Below are 15,981 nucleotides of genomic sequence, written 5' to 3'. Positions count from 1 at the left end.
CTCTGCTTTGGTCTTGCACGTTGTGACTATGGCTTCTTTAATGGAGTCTATCCACTTGTGAAGAATCCTTTTCCTGCTGTCTCCCAGTTTCTCAAGGATTGTTGACTTTTCTAATGACTGTTGAGATTAACTTCACAATTCAGCAGCAGATCAGTTGCACAACTTCAGCCCTTTCCAGTAGCTTCTTCCTGCACAGTATTTTCAGTCAACTGCTCCCACAGCCTGCAGCCACGCTGGAACCTTTTACAGACACTTGAGCACATGCCTGGCCATTGTCAGTTTTACCATTGTCTTTCCCCCAGTCTAGATGATATTACAGACTTACCATAGCACACAGTTATATCTTGTCTTAGCACACAGGTTCTTTTAATTACATATAGCCTTTGACGAACAACATCACAGCACAAGGAGAAATATACACTGTACATGACTTCCTTATATACAATTCATTTACACATAGCAATCACCGATTGGTTCCCAACACATTGACTCAAATCAAACCCAGGATTGCATCATTCACAATCACCTGGACTAGGCCAGAACACATTCCCCAAATGAAGTTCTATATACAGTTAATGCATGACTCAGCATTTTCAACAGACGCCCATTAGCAGTGCATGACTCAGTTATATTACATTACAATACATTGTAAAACCTGACAGACTCAAATCTTCTCAAGATATGGCCAAAGCATGATAACTTCAATGTGATAATTTTGGCTTCTAGGGAGAGATTAGCCATAATTTGATCTAGTGCCCATTTATTTGTCTTTTTGACAGACCATAGTATCTGTAGAATTCTGTTTCAACACCACCTTGAAAATGACATGAATCTATGCTTGTACTACATTGCCTGATTGTTCTAGTTTCTGGGGAAAAATAAAGGGTGAAATCTGGTCTGCCATCGTAGGCTAATGGATCCTTGGAGACTCCAGGCGGTCTATGGCTGGCATCATCAATGATCCTATTGAATCCCTGGTCAGTATATGGAATCAAAATCTTGCCAGGTCTATTGATACAATGAATTCTAAACATCCTTGCTTTCTGGTATACAGAGACCCTCAAGGAATTGAAATGGGAAGGACAATGGTAGAAAATTCTACTTTTATGTCACTAGACACAGTATAGAGGACCTTTGCTCCTTCTTTGCCCACGTTGTGTCTGCAGATTCACCTCTAGCTGAACTGTTGAGAGTGTTGAGAGGTTTAACTCAGGTATCCTCCCCTCCAATATTAGAACTTTCAGTAGTTCACTGCAATACCTTTAATAACAATTTCATAGATACAATCTCTTGCATAAGAGCTGATTTAGATGTAATAATTGGAGAAGAGGCCAACTATGAGGTGTCTGGCAGCTCTGTGAGTGGGATTACACTGGATAAGTTTAAATTGTCGAGTACTGTTGATATGGACAAGCTGCTGGGGCAAGCAAGGAAGACAAGCAGTTTTCCTGCTCTCTGCCCCTCTTGGCTGGTCATCCAGGGAGGAGATGCAATTCAATCTCAAATACAACAAATAATGCATCTCTCAGGAAGGGGAACTTTCCATCCTATTTTTAGAAAGCAGCAGTTAGGCCACTGCTAAAAAAGCCCTCCCCCGAATAACCACATTCTAATATAACAATTTTGAATCCTTTGAATATCATATATTTATATGGCCTTTTCTACAAGAACATGAATTAAATTTTCCATAATTCTTTAACATTGAGTAAGTTGACTGACATTGTCAAGGATTTTAAGGTATAACAGTCCTGCCACAGTGACTTTTGGCTCTGGGGATTTTCTGGCTCATCAAAATAGGACACATGGAACATTACATTACTTAATATTTATATGTGAAGTGGATGTTTTTTAAAAAATTCCCCTGATTATCAGAAGCAGTAGAAGTTACAGAATTAAAATAGCTTTCAAAAATATAGTTTTAAACTACTTTTTAATTTTAATGTTAAATATTTCAATATTTAAATACATGATATTAAAGACCATGGATTGGAATCTCTTGTATGGTCTCCTCAGAGTTACAGTTTAACTTAAATAGATAGTAAGTATAGATATGCTGTTTTCTTTTATGGCTGTAGGAACAAATATATCACGTGTGCATAATTTTTGTAATATTGTGATTCTATACAATATGAAAAGTAGTATTTTATGTAGAGATATTCATTTTACATTTTTATGTAATTCTTATTTTAGACATGTGGAACAACATAGAGTAACAAACCTAGTTTCCCTTAGTTTGTTGATGTATTCAATTTTCATGACTAGAAATCCTGGTCCTTCTTAGATTCTGAAGTTTATTTCACTAGGTATTGCTCATACATGTTCAAGCCTGTCTTTATAACACATGAGAAAGAAATATCAAAGGGTCCAAATAAGTTGAACTCTGCACCTGGTAGCAGATCCTGGTTCCATTTATGGGAACAAATATTTTTGTGTAATTTAGAGGTTAGAGATCTTTGCACTTTTTTCATCCCTGGAGTTGTACATGATTGGTGTCCCTTTGTTATTGGAAAATGTTTTGATCTGGAGGAAAGTGGGAAGGGAAGCAATTGCACTGCTCTGTAGTCCACTGCGTCAACACTACTTTGAAAGGTCCCTCTTCGGGGATTTGGGGACATGCCAGGAAGGAGGAGTGTTTGAAATCACCTTCTTCCCTTGCATCTACTAGATCAAAGAGCTTCGTGTAAACAGAGGGACAGAAGTTAAAAAGCACAGCATGTAACAAAAAGTTCAAATTTTAGCAATAAGAGAATGAAGATAAAATCTAGTTTTTCTATGAAAATGGATTTGTGTGCTCCCCTTTCTTGATCGTTTGTCACATTTATGATAAGCTCATAGTAAATTTAGGATTGCCATTATTGTTGACAAATTGATTTTTGTCTCTTTTTATTTTTGTTTTTTCTATCTTTCATGTTCCTGTGACTAGGTCTTGTTTTATTAGATACATTTCCTTTTTGAAGTAAATCTTAAACACTATCTATTGCCTTCTACTTTTCTCTCCATAAAGTTTTCTGAAATGGTTTGCTGTACATTTAAAGACCCATCCTTAGAACTGAATGGGAGAGAATTACAGCCCTAGGGAGTTAATATCTCTCTGAGCCCTTTTTTCAGGATGTTGTCAGACAGAGGCACTATGACTTAACTCTACCTTTAACCTCTATTTTAGAAGAATTGCTTCTGTGTTCAAATAATTTTTATTAGGATTAAAATTGTATTCAGGACAAGGTCCTTGAAGTACAAAGGCCAAATGACATGCATGAAACAATGTTGTCTTCATCATGCTTTCCATTTATCTGTGCAATTATTATTTGTTTATCTGAACACTAGATTAGATCTTTCCTAATAAAGGGTTTACCTATTTGGGTCACTTAATCCAAGGCCAGTTCAGAGTGATAATCTGAGGCCAGTCCAGAATAGGGCTATGCACATTTCCACCTTTAAAAATGGGCTCCGGATGGTTTGGAGGATTTGGCTGCCAAATCCATGAAAATGAGCCAACTGGAGTGCAACTGAAGCCTTAGCTGGAGCAGATCACAGCAGCTGGATCTTTTCGGCTAATGGGGGCTAATAGGGACCAATGGGGCTGAGCGAGCAAGACTGGCTCTACCTGAGGTGGACACAATGACATGTGGGCATGTCAGCCTCGCTAATCAGGAAAGCTGCTGCTCCTCCTTCATTTTCTTCCCCGACAGGCTCCTCCATCCCTTCCTGAAGATCTTCCCCCCATGCCCGCTTGAGGCAAATGGGAACATGATTTCCCAGCAGCACTTTGTGCTACGCAAGCACTGAATTAGCCTTTTGCTCCCTCCCAAGGCATGATGGGAATTGAGGTTTTTCTCTCTTTTTTCTCTCTTTTTTCTCAGCCAATCAGAGACCTGGCTGGTTTTGTCCACTTTCCTCCCCTCTTGTGGTTTTTTAAAAAATGTAATGGTAATTTTTTTTCAAATTTCCAAAAAAATAGTAGATTGGTGAAACATTCTGGAAGTTGGTAGGCTTATGAAGTAAATGTGGCCTACAAGTGAGGTGAGTTTCATGCGGATAGGCCTAAAAATGATGAGAAATGACCCTTCAAAGCACTGGCTCTCAACCTGTGGGTCCCCAGATGTTTTGGCTTTCAACTCCCAGAAATCCTAACAACTGGTAAACTGGCTTGGATTTCTGGGAGTTGTAGGCCCTAACACCTGGGAACCCACAGGTTGAGAACCACTGCTGTAAAGTTTCCCCATTGGTGGCAATGGATCATCTTTTCAGTTTGAAAACAGAAACCCCTCATGACTTTGGGAAGCTCCCTAAAAACGGAATGTGGGGCAGCTGAAAATGGGACACAGGAAATGGCATGGGTTTTTGCTGAGTTGTACAGCCCTAGTCCAGAACTGGCACTGACCATACCTGACCAGTGATAGTGTCAGGGAAGGGCCCATGAACTAATCTTGGCAGAAACTGGTTTGGCTCCACTAAAGCATTACCTTCCTTTCCTGGTTGTCGGTCATGTTTGCTGATGTCAGCATGGGGCATCCATTACGGCCAGGAGCTTTTCTAGAGCTATGTTCCCATCTAAAGCAGTGACACAGATCCAAGTCATCCCTCTTCCTCTGTGCCAATGAATGAAGGAAAAGGGATTGGCAGCAGCCCATGTGGACAACAGACCAGTCTGCATCAGATATGGTTGTGCTATCAAAGCTATATCCAAAGAGAAATGTTGCTCTGATGTGTCACCCAAACTCCAGAGCATTCCTCAACTTTACTTAGCATGGGGCTAAGCTGGTTTAACCTTGTTTACCCCACAACAAGGACTGGATATCCTTAGGTGTAAATCATAAAATCATAGAGTTGGAAGAGACCTCATGGGCCACCAGTTCAATCTCCTGCCAAGAAGCAGGAAAATCGCATTCAAAACACCCTGACAGATGGCCATCCAGCCTATGTTTAAAAGCCTCCAAATAAGGAGCCTCTACTACCCTCCAGGGCAGAGAGTTCCACTGCTGAACAGCTCTCATAGTTAGGAAGTTCTTTCTAATGTTCAGATGAAATCTCCTTTCCTGTAGTTTGAAGCCATTGTTTCATGTCCTAGTCTCCAGGGCAGCAAAAAACAAGCCTGCTCCCTCCTCTGTATGACTTCCCCTCACATATTTATACATGGCCATCATATCTCCTCTCAGCCTTCTCTTCTTGGCTAAACATGCCCAGCTCTTTAAGGCACTCCTCGTAGGGCTTGTTCTCCAGACCTTTGATCATTTTAGTTGTCCTCCTCTGGACACATTCCAGCTTATCAACATCTCCTTTCAATTGTGGTGCCCAGAATTGTACACAGTATTCCAGGTGTGGTCTGACCAAGGCAAAATAGCATGACTTTCCTTGATCTTGACATTATGCTCCTATTTATGCAGACCAAAATCCTATTGGCTTTTTTAGCTGACATAAAATTGTTGGCTCAAGATCTTTTTCACATGTACTGCTGTTGAGTCAGGTATCTCCCATTCTGTATCTTTGCATTTCACCTTTTCTGCCTAAGTGGAGTATCTTGCATGTTTCTTTGTTGGATTTCATTTTGTTGGTTTCGGCCCATTTCTCTAATCCGTTAAGATTGTTTTGAATTCTGCTCCTGTCTTCTGGAGTATTGGCTATCCCTCCCAAAATCTCTTATCTCTGGCGAGTCGATTTTGTGAAATCTAAGGAGGGCAAAGTATAGAGTGTGGTTTGAGGGAGGCATTCTGTATACCTACAGCTCTGTTTTACTGCTGCATGCTCTTATTTCCATAAGCCACAGAATGCAAAATCATAAAAGCATCAATTAAATCCATTATATGTCCCTCAAAGTTAATAATAAAATATAACATGTGGAAAAGTGGAGCTGCCGGGGGCATTTATGTGCAGAAGAAAGTTTCTAACTAAGTAAGCATTGAATCAATTAAATGCTAATTCAAAGAAATTGAATGAGTCACACTTATTCCAGGACTACAATTTCAAGTTGTGACAAAAATACAATTTCCATTAAAAGTCAAGCTAATAGGAATTAAGTGGAGGACAGCCTGGATCTCAACATAAGTTACTTTCCTCTGGCTAACAGAATTGACATTTTATAACCAGTATTTGGCTTTTGCCCCCACTTCCCATATAGCCACTGAAGAAGCCAGTGAATATAGAATCATAGAATCATAGAATCAAAGAGTTGGAAGAGACCTCATGGGCCATCCAGTCCAACCCCCTGCCAAGAAGCAGGAATATTGCATTCAAATCACCCCTGACAGATGTCCATCCAGCCTCTGTTTAAAGGCTTCCAAAGAAGGAGCCTCTACCACACTCCGGGGCAGAGAGTTCCACTGCTGAACGGCTCTCACAGTCAGGAAGTTCTTCCTCATGTTCAGATGGAATCTCCTTTCTTGTAGTTTAAAGCCATTGTTCCGCATCCTAGTCTCGAGGGAAGCAGAAAACAAGCTTGCTCCCTCCTCCCTGTGGCTTCCTCTCACATATTTATACATGGCTATCATATCCCCTCTCAGCCTTCTCTTCTTCAGGCTGAACATGCCCAGCTCCTTAAGCCGCTCCTCATAGGGCTTGTTCTCCAGATCCTTGACCATTTTAGTCGCCCTCCTCTGGACACATTTCAGCTTGTCAATATCTCTCTTGAATTGTGGTGTCCAGAATTGGACACAATGTTATAGGTGTGGTCTAACCCAAGCGGAATAGAAGGGTAGTATGACTTCCCTAGATCTAGACACTATGCTCCTATTGATGCAGGCCAAAATCCCATTGGCTTTTTTTGCCACCACATCACATTGTTGGCTCATGTTTAACTTCTTGTCCATGAGGACTCCAAGATCTTTTTCACACGTACTGCTCTCAAGCCAGGCATCCCCCATTCTGTATCTTTGCATTTCGTTTTTCCTGCCAAAGTGGAGTATCTTGCATTTGTCACTGTTGAACTTCATTTTGTTAGCTTTGGCCCATCTCTCTAATCTGTCAAGATCCTCAAATCCCTCATCCACTCCAAATTGGGAAACAAGTCGTACAGGAATACCAGGCCACTCTAAATGAGTTCAAGTCCCCAGGGCCAGATCAACTACACCCAAGAGTATTGAAGGAACTAGCGGAAGTCATTTCGGAACCATTGGCAACCATCTTTGAGAGTTCTTGGAGAACAGGAGAAGTTCCAGCAGATTGGAGGAGGGCCAATGTGGTCCCAATCTTCAAGAAGGGAAAAAAGGACGACCCAAACAACTACCGTCTGGTCAGCCTCACGTTGATACCAGGCAAGATTCTGGAAAAGATAGTTAAGGAAGTGGTCTGCAAACACTTAGAATCAAATGCGGTCATTGCTAATAGTCAACATGGATTTATCAAAAACAAGTCATGCCAGACTAATCTGATCTCTTTTTTTGATAGAGTTACAAGCTGGGTAGATGCGGGGAATGCCGTGGATGTAGCGTACCTGGATTTCAGTAAGGCCTTTGACAAGGTCCCCCATGACCTTCTGGCAAGGAAACTTGTCCAATGTGGGCCAGGCAAAACTACGGTGAGATGGATCTGTAATTGGTTAAATGGACGAACCCAGAGGGTGCTCACCAATGCTTCCTCTTCATCCTGGAAAGAAGTGACGAGTGGAGTGCCGCAGGGTTCCGATCAATATATTGGGATTGGCTAATAAAGATGTCGTTCTTTTGTGGATTTTTGGTTTGGGTGTAGTTCAACATTAAATAATATATTAAGAGTTTAGGGTTCTGTTTAATGCAATTGATATCATCCCTTAGTTTAGGGAATTATTCAGGGAAAATCATTTGACAGAATTATGTCATCTGTAAATTCTACTGTTGACCCTTGTATTCTTTTTCACAGCTTGTATTCAGTCCTATCAAGCTGGCAAGCCCAATGCATATGTTCATTTTTCACTGCTACCGGTGTTAGCCTCGTTTTTTGAATGTTTCATTTATTGTAAATCTTTTAAATTCATTATCAACAGGTAAAAGAAAACAAAATAGATGGGATACAATAAGAGTATAAAGTGGCAACATCAGAAGTATCTAAGAACACACGCACACAAACTGCTTACTTTGTTAGCTTCTCTTTGGCTAAGCAAGGACACTTTTATAGTTAGTTTATACAATATGATATTTTACATGCATGGACAATCCTAAATCTCTGAATAACACACTTGTGTGGCTAAATGCAACATATGGAGCTGTTTTGTAATGATAGCTGAACTACTATTTTAGGGTTACATTGGCCTCCCCATAGCCTCGGCCACTCTAAACAATTGCTATGGACATCCCAGTGATGGAGTTTTAGGTCCTTTACAAGGACACAACATGCTATTTTCTACTTTGCAATAGCTTCTGGAAACTATTAATGGTTGAAATGAGTGATCACATATCACCAGCATTGAGACAGCAAGTGTAAAGGTATGCTGATGCATTTATAGAAGGGACAATAAATTTTCTATATGCTATATATCTTTAAATATTGTCAGGCTAGATAAGTATAACCGTCATCATATTTTATGTAAGAACTACTTCTGTTAACAGCAAGTGAAAAACATTTCTCTGTTGATCTTAAAGAGTTAGTGATAGGATGATTAAGTTAAAATGTCACAATTAACATCTGTGATACTCTAAATATCACTTACCATATTTGGGGAAAGGAACAGAAATGTATTTAAATAATTTAATATGTATGGTTGATTATAGGAAAAATTAGGTAGATGATTCAGAAAGGCAATAAGAGAAGAATCACACAAAAGTCTTTGTGTCACTGTGAACCGCCCAGAGTCCTCTTTAGGGGAATAATAAATAAATAATCCTTCTTCTTCTCTTAGGCGGTCCCTTGTTGGACGAGTAGGATAGTCTTCCAGGATCAGTATTCTTGTGGATCCGTAGATGACTGTGGAGCCCTATTCTTGACCTGCATCTTCTCCTGCAGTGAGGGCATTGGTTTCCAGGTGGAAGGCGGTCTCGGTCGGGGTTGGCTTGATGCGCCTTCCTCTTGGCACATTTCTCTCTTTAACCTTCCATTCGTGCCTCTTCAAATTCTGCAGCACTGCTGGTCACAGCTGACCTCCAGCTGGAGCGCTCAAGGGCCAGGGCTTCCTAGTTCTCAGTGTCTATGCCAGAGATTTTAAGGTTGGCTTTGAGCCCGTCTTTAAATCTCTTTTCCTCTCCACCAACATTCCGTTTTCTGTTCTTGAGTTCGGAATAGAGCAGCTGCTTTGGGAGATGGACAACGTGGCAGGTCCAGCGGAGTTGATGGCGGGGGACCATCACTTCAATGCTGGTGGTCTTTGCTTCTTCCAGCACACGGATATTTGTCCGCTTGTCTTCCCAAGAGATTTGCAGGATTTTCCAGAGGCAGCGCTGATGGAATCGTTCCAGGAGTTGCATGTGACATCTGTAAACAGTCCACGTTTCGCAGGCATAGAGCAGGGTTGGGAGGACAATAGCTTTATAAACAAGTATCTTGGTATCCCTATGGATGTCCTGGTCCTCAAATACTCTCTGTTTCATTCAGCAAAATGCTGCACTCGCAGAGCTCAGGCGGTGTTGTATTTCGGTGTCGATGTTGACTTTGGTGGAGAGGTGGCTGCCAAGGTAGCGGAAATGGTCAACATTTTCTAATGTTACACCATTAAGCTGTATCTCTGGCATTGGAGAGGGGTTGGTTTGTGACTGCTGGAACAGCACTTTGGTTTTCTCGATATTCAATGACAGGCCGAGCCTCTTGTATCCTTCTGCGAAGGTGTTTAGAGTGGCTTGTAGATCATCTTCTGAATGCACACAGACAACATTGTCATCACCATACTGGAGTTCTATAACAGATGTTGCTGTAACCTTGGTTTTGGCTTTCAGTCTGCTGAGGTTAAACAGCTTGCCATCTGTTCAATAGATGATTTCCACTCCGGTGGGAAGCTTCCCATCAACAAGGTGAAGTATCACGGGGATTAAGATGGAGAATAAAGTTGGGGCAATAACACATCCCTGTTTGACACCTGATTCCACCTTAAATGGGTCACTTTGGGAGCCACTGCTGTCCAAGACTGTTGCCATCATGTCATCATGGAGGAGCCGCAGGATGTTCACAAATTTGTTAGGGCATCCGATTTTTTGGAGGATGGTCCAGAGGACACTGCAATTCACTGTGTCGAATGTCTTTGCAAGGTCAATGAATGCCATGTACAGAGGCTGATTTTGTTCCCTGCATTTTTCTTGGACCTGTTGTGCAGTGAAGATCATGTCCACTGTTCCTCTGGAGGGGCGGAAGTCATTCTGGGATTCTGGGAGGGTGTCTTCTGAGATGGGTAGAAGGCGGTTTACAAGAATTCTTGCGAGGATTTTCCCAGCTGAGGTTAGAAGGGAGATACCTCGATATCAAAATCAACCTCGATATCAACATCAAAATCATCCGGGCATCCACTGGGCAATGTCCTTGCAGACGGCCAATTCTCTCACACCAGAAACGACTTGCAGTTTCTCAAGTCGCTCCTGACACGACAAAAAACAAAAACAAAAAACCCTCGATAGTTTCTGCAGTCTGTTCTTTCCCCTTTTTTTGAAGAGGGTAATATAATACTTACATGAATCCAAACTCACCACCATACTCAACCTTTATCTAATGCTAGTAATCTTCATGGTGCAAAGTTTTTAGCTTTTAGCCAAACTTTACTCTTTTTAAAGCAAAACCAAGGGATATTCCAGAAATTGAAGGAAATCCTAGAATATATGTGCATTTTCCAGTTGTCTCACAGCTGGGTAGAATCTGTTCCAACCATTTGTTTTTTGTTTACACGCACCACCACCACTACTAATAATCAGTACAGGGAAAGGGATAGGTCATTTGTATGTTGCCGTCCCCAATTCTTCCAAGCTCTAGAAATCCCTGCAAGTCCCTGGCCATTGCATCACCTAAAGTCAGGATGGGGTTCCTGTATGAACAGCAAGAAAGAGTGGACCATTCTGTTCCCTCCATGCTTATTGCATTATAACCTCGGCAAATATGACAGGTGATGGCCAGGCTTTTGCAGGGAGCTCTGTGAGGAGTGGTGATGGTGACACAGATGACAAAGGAATAGCCCAGTGGGACAGATCCATTCCTCGCCCAACAACACAGCACTGCAGAGTGTTCGGACTTAACTGCCAGTACCATCATTCTTGGGCCAGTGTAGAGCAATATACTCCACCTTGGTTCTGGATTACACGGTTGGTGTACACAAGGCCTCAGAGGGGAAAAAAGAATCCTTTGGTGTATTGTCAAAGGCTTTAATGGCTGGAATCACTCAGTTCTTGTGGGGTTTTTTGGGCTATATGGCCATGTTCTAGAGGCATTTCTCCTGACGTTTCGCCTGCATCTATGGCAAGCATCCTCAGAGGTGAGGTCTGCTGGAAACTGAGGATGCTTGCCATAGATGCAGGCGAAACGTCAGGAAAAATGCCTCTAGAACATGGCCATATAGCCCGAAAAAACCCACAAGAACTGAATCCTTTGGTGCTTCCCATTACTTTATGAATGGGATTTTTTTTCCTGAAAGGATGCCAGGAAGGAGGGCTGATAACATGTTTCTTCAGTAGAGGTCAGTGTCTTTGTTTGATTCCTAACAAAGCTTGAGAGAAACCATTTGGGCTTGTGCCTCATTTGTCTTCCTTATATTGCAGTATTGAGCTGCAGCATAATACATGTCGATTTGTGTGCTTTTACATTGAAAAAAATTCATTCTTCTTATGTCATTGGAGTCAGATATTGTGTAGTCCCTTTAGAGCCTTGTTCGGTCAAATAAATAAAAATCCAATACTCCCTTGTAACTAGCGTTGTGGGGAGTTCTTTGTTTTAGCTTCAGGGCTTTAACTTTTAATAGAAGATGGAACTCTTTGTGGAATATTGGCCAATAGTGTGAAAAGGTTCAACACCTTTTAGAAAGAATACCAATCAATTAATAAAAATATATGCACACTCTAACCAAAATGGAATGTGTAATCTCAGTATGTTATTCAGTGGGTTGCTTTCTCAATGATTGTGTCAAAGGTCTGGTTCAGACACTTAAAGTTGTACTTTATTTGAATAATGTTCTTTTTTTGCTGATAAAATGAAGTACTTATTAGGGCTGGGCAACCACGGAAAAATTTGTTTCTAAACTCGATTCGTTTTTTGGGGTTTTTTGCGTTTTGATATTTAAAAGAATTCCGAGATTTTTCTTTAAAAAAGTTCGATATTTACGAAATTTCGTAAAATTATGAAATGAATACGAAACAAATACGAAACGAATACGAATCGATTTGTTAATGGCGGACGCGACCGCGCAATACGCTAAAAAACCTCCATATGGGACAGGGGGAACTTCTGAAGCTTCCCTCTCCCTCTGTTGTTGACTGTTGTTGTGATATTTATAATTTTTTTCACTGATTAAACAAACAACAGCTATAAAACTTGCCCCAGACATGCGGAAATAATAACGAAACGATTTCGAAACGATTTCGAAATGAATACGAAACAAATACGAAGCAATTACAAAACGAATTGAAAAATTCGTTTCGTTTTTTAGATGCTCCTGAATGGTTCGTTATCGCTTCGTAACCAAAAAAATAACAAATTTTTTACGAATTACGAAATTACGAAACGAAACCGCCCAGCCCTAGTACTTATACTTGAAAATGTTGATAGAGATAATAAATGCTTCCATATTGTTTTTTTTCTCTCCAAAATGCAGGTTTGGAGAATGAAATTTTGTTTTATTGCTCCAAAAAAGTAAATTAGTTCAAGGGGGGTGCAACAGGTTACTATGGAGCAAGGGGGAAAACTCTTTAACAATTGCAACTTTGAATATGTTTTTGTTATAGTAGTCTGAAGACTTAGAGTTTATTGTAATTGCATTACAGGAAAGCAATTACTCTCCATAATTATTTGAATGACTCTTTTGATCTCAGTTAATGTTTCTAAAATATATGTTTTTAAATAAAAAGCATTATATTGGATTTCCTCATTTCCTAATCTTTTCAAATCTACATTATCATATCTGCTCCTTTCCCTCTTCAGAATCTGTTTGGAAAAATACATTCTTTTATACCTGGCTTTATGTTACCTTTTAGAGCTAAGCAGTGAATTTCTTTTTAAATATCCTTATGAATCAGATAACATTTTTGTGTCTTAAAACTCTCTGTGCTTCCAAACAAATGGCAAAGTTTAACATAAAACCAGTGATTACTTTTGGTGGGTCTAGATCGCAATATATTAGAAAGCCAGTTGAAAAGTAGATGAAATGTTAACGTTCTCCATTTTATGATTAGTTTGCATTTCACTTTGGTGCTATTTCATATGCTCATTTTAAGGATACCATTACAACACCTTCCAATTGCATGGGCAGTGGCAACCAACCTCCCCCTGCCAGAAACTTGCAAGAAAAGACAAGTACAATGGCTTGGGAGAACCAAAGGCTACAACTTGTTTATTGACTACAGTTAAAAATAGGTTTGGCAGCTATGCATGCATCTTGAATCAAGAATAGGACAGCCTGATGCTGACTGATGCCACTTCCCAACAGTTGAGGTTCCTGGCAGTGAGCCAACTGGTGAGCCAACACCGGTCCTGCCACACCCCTATGCCACCAGGATACTCCCCCCTCACCAATAAAGGGGGGAGGTATGCAAACCACATTCTGGGCCCATGCCACATGCCACAAAGAGAGGGGGGCATCCCCTATCTTGCAAGGTGCAACACAACCATAGCCTACTTGTGCCTGGTCTGCTGTCCATGCCTTGCTTGGTTGAGTTGCTTAGATGTCTAACATTGAGTGCCTGTGACACTTTCTTCAGAGAAACCTCTTTCCCTTTGTGTCCAACTGGTGCTTCATGTTTGGCCCACTGAGTGGAGTAGTGTCTCCACGCCTCCCTCACCATCCCCTGCTCATACCTTCAATTCTTTGCCGGAGCTGATGCCAGTCCTATGAGAACACAGAAAAGAATACCCAGCGGTTCCTGATTCTAATAGCAAGGGATTTGGCCAAATGTACAAGACATAGATGGAGAATTTCCACCACCCCAACTTTTTATAACGTCCACTGGAGCACCTCCTCCAGTGGCTTGTTTTATCTTTGTTAGAATTTATAATTTATTCTGTGTTCATCACTCCTTGCCTAAGCTCAGCCTTTTGTTAGAAACATTGGTTCATGCTGTATTTTTTCAGATGTGAAAACATAGGAAAAGAATTTCATGTAACGTCTCTGCAATCGCCTTAGCATTTTCTAGTGTTCCTTTAATTCTGATTTCAGCCTTCTCTCTTGAGGTATTAAAGTTTTTTTAACTTGTGAATCACCATGACATTCAAGATAAACTCCACAGAATTCTAACATAAAATCTTAAATGTCGGTTTGTCGTGTGTATTCTTCATTCTAGCTGACTCAAATAATGGTTTGCTTTGATATCTAAATGAAAGTAGCCTATCTTTATTTTTTCCATCTGAATATGTAATAGTGATTCTTTAGTGCTCCTTTTCATGTTTTGGAAGCCCCTGTAACACAGTAACATTAAAATGCAGCCACAGGTGTTATGGGGTGGATCCAGAATCTGACCCATGTGGCATTTTCTATTCATAGAGGCTTGTAGTAGCAGTCCACCTTGACCCTGTCCCATCTGTGGATCCTACATTTTTGTTGTCAGCAGGGTTGGGACTACTATTCTGATCAAATTTAAATATATATATTATGTTATTGAAGTCATTGTTTCTTATCTTAGAACTAAATTTTCAATAATAGATTTGTACTATTACTATGAATGTTTTAACTCCTACAGTCTAATTTTATTTCAGGTGAATAGATATGGTATGAAATATTTCTTTTTAAAAACTCAACTTATTGGCTTGTACTTTGTCTGTATTATACTATATTTAAACATTTGAGGGGGTCTTAGGCTCCCATGTTTCAGGTGCAAAATTAGTAAAACGAGCTATGCATGGTTATATTTGCCTTCAGAAGCTTGTGTTTGTTTTTGATATGTGAATTTTATATTTTAAATTTACAGATATTTAAAGGGGAAATAAAATGACCACTGTTTGGCTAAAATGGCACTTTATTTCACAGGATTTATGAACGTGTTATAGACCCTCCAGAAACTACTTTGACACCAGGAAGCAATTTATGGCTAGGACAACGTAACAGAAAACATGGATTCTTTAAGGTAAATATTCAAGATAGAAATAAATGAATAAAGTAAAATTTAGTAACACATTTTCTACAAAAACTATCTATAGGAAAATAATATCTCATGGTAATAATTGTGTGTGTATCACATTCATGTATGAAGCTTTCTCAGCAAGCAGCTTCAGTTTGTACTGATTCTGTTTAGTGCTTTCTACATAAGATATATCTTTATCTTGAAATATGAAACCAATTGTCGATACAATCCTATAGTAGCCTGCCCCAATCCGGTATCTCCAGGTGCGTTGTATTACAATCCTCATGTTTTATGGTTTAGGATAATAAGAATGGTAGTTCAGCATCTATCTAGGATTCCAGTGTGAGGGATGTTGTTTAATGCCTTCTGTAGTCAATGATTTATTATGGATATGAAACAGTACAGCCCAACCCTGTCTCTGGGGAACATTTCATTTATCTAAATCCAACTGAATAAGTTCCCTCTAGTGGTTTTCTAGGTCCTACAGTTTTGCTTTGTAGTATTCTTGGGCTGAAAGTACTTAATGTAATAGGGGCCAATATTATCTACACTTTTGAGTATATATATTCCAGCAGATACAGGGGACATACTTTATATAGACTATGAATCAGTTGAAATTTCCTATTTGTTTGCTCTCAAGTCAGATTTATTTTATTTAGTCATTCTTTTCTATGAGATATTGCAAGGATAGATTACTGAAAGATGCTGGAAGTCTGCTTGTGCTGTCGCACACTGGGCCTGTGCATAAGACTGTAGACAGGACATAAATTCTGTGTGCCCAACGGGACGTCGGGTCTGCCTCGGATTAAAGGTCTTTGGATTTCCTTAAAACAGAGTCTTT

The 15,981-nt window shown here is 40.1% G+C and overlaps 1 protein-coding gene across 2 annotated transcripts in view; it reads left to right on the top strand.

Annotated features, from left to right (window-relative positions):
- Window positions 1-15,981, top strand: part of NELL1 (neural EGFL like 1) — a 604,942-nt gene that overhangs the window by 136,599 nt on the left and 452,362 nt on the right. For both annotated transcript variants that reach the window (XM_060765757.2, XM_060765749.2), the window contains exon 5: window positions 15,047-15,143. In XM_060765757.2, the coding sequence (XP_060621740.1) occupies window positions 15,047-15,143 (97 nt within the window). The remainder of the gene's footprint in view (window positions 1-15,046; window positions 15,144-15,981) is intronic.

This window comes from Anolis sagrei, chromosome 1 (assembly GCF_037176765.1).
Source record: "Anolis sagrei isolate rAnoSag1 chromosome 1, rAnoSag1.mat, whole genome shotgun sequence".
Lineage (NCBI taxonomy): Eukaryota > Metazoa > Chordata > Lepidosauria > Squamata > Dactyloidae > Anolis > Anolis sagrei.
The sequence above is the reverse complement of the archived record's forward strand: the minus strand, read 5'-3'. Positions and strand labels throughout refer to the sequence as shown.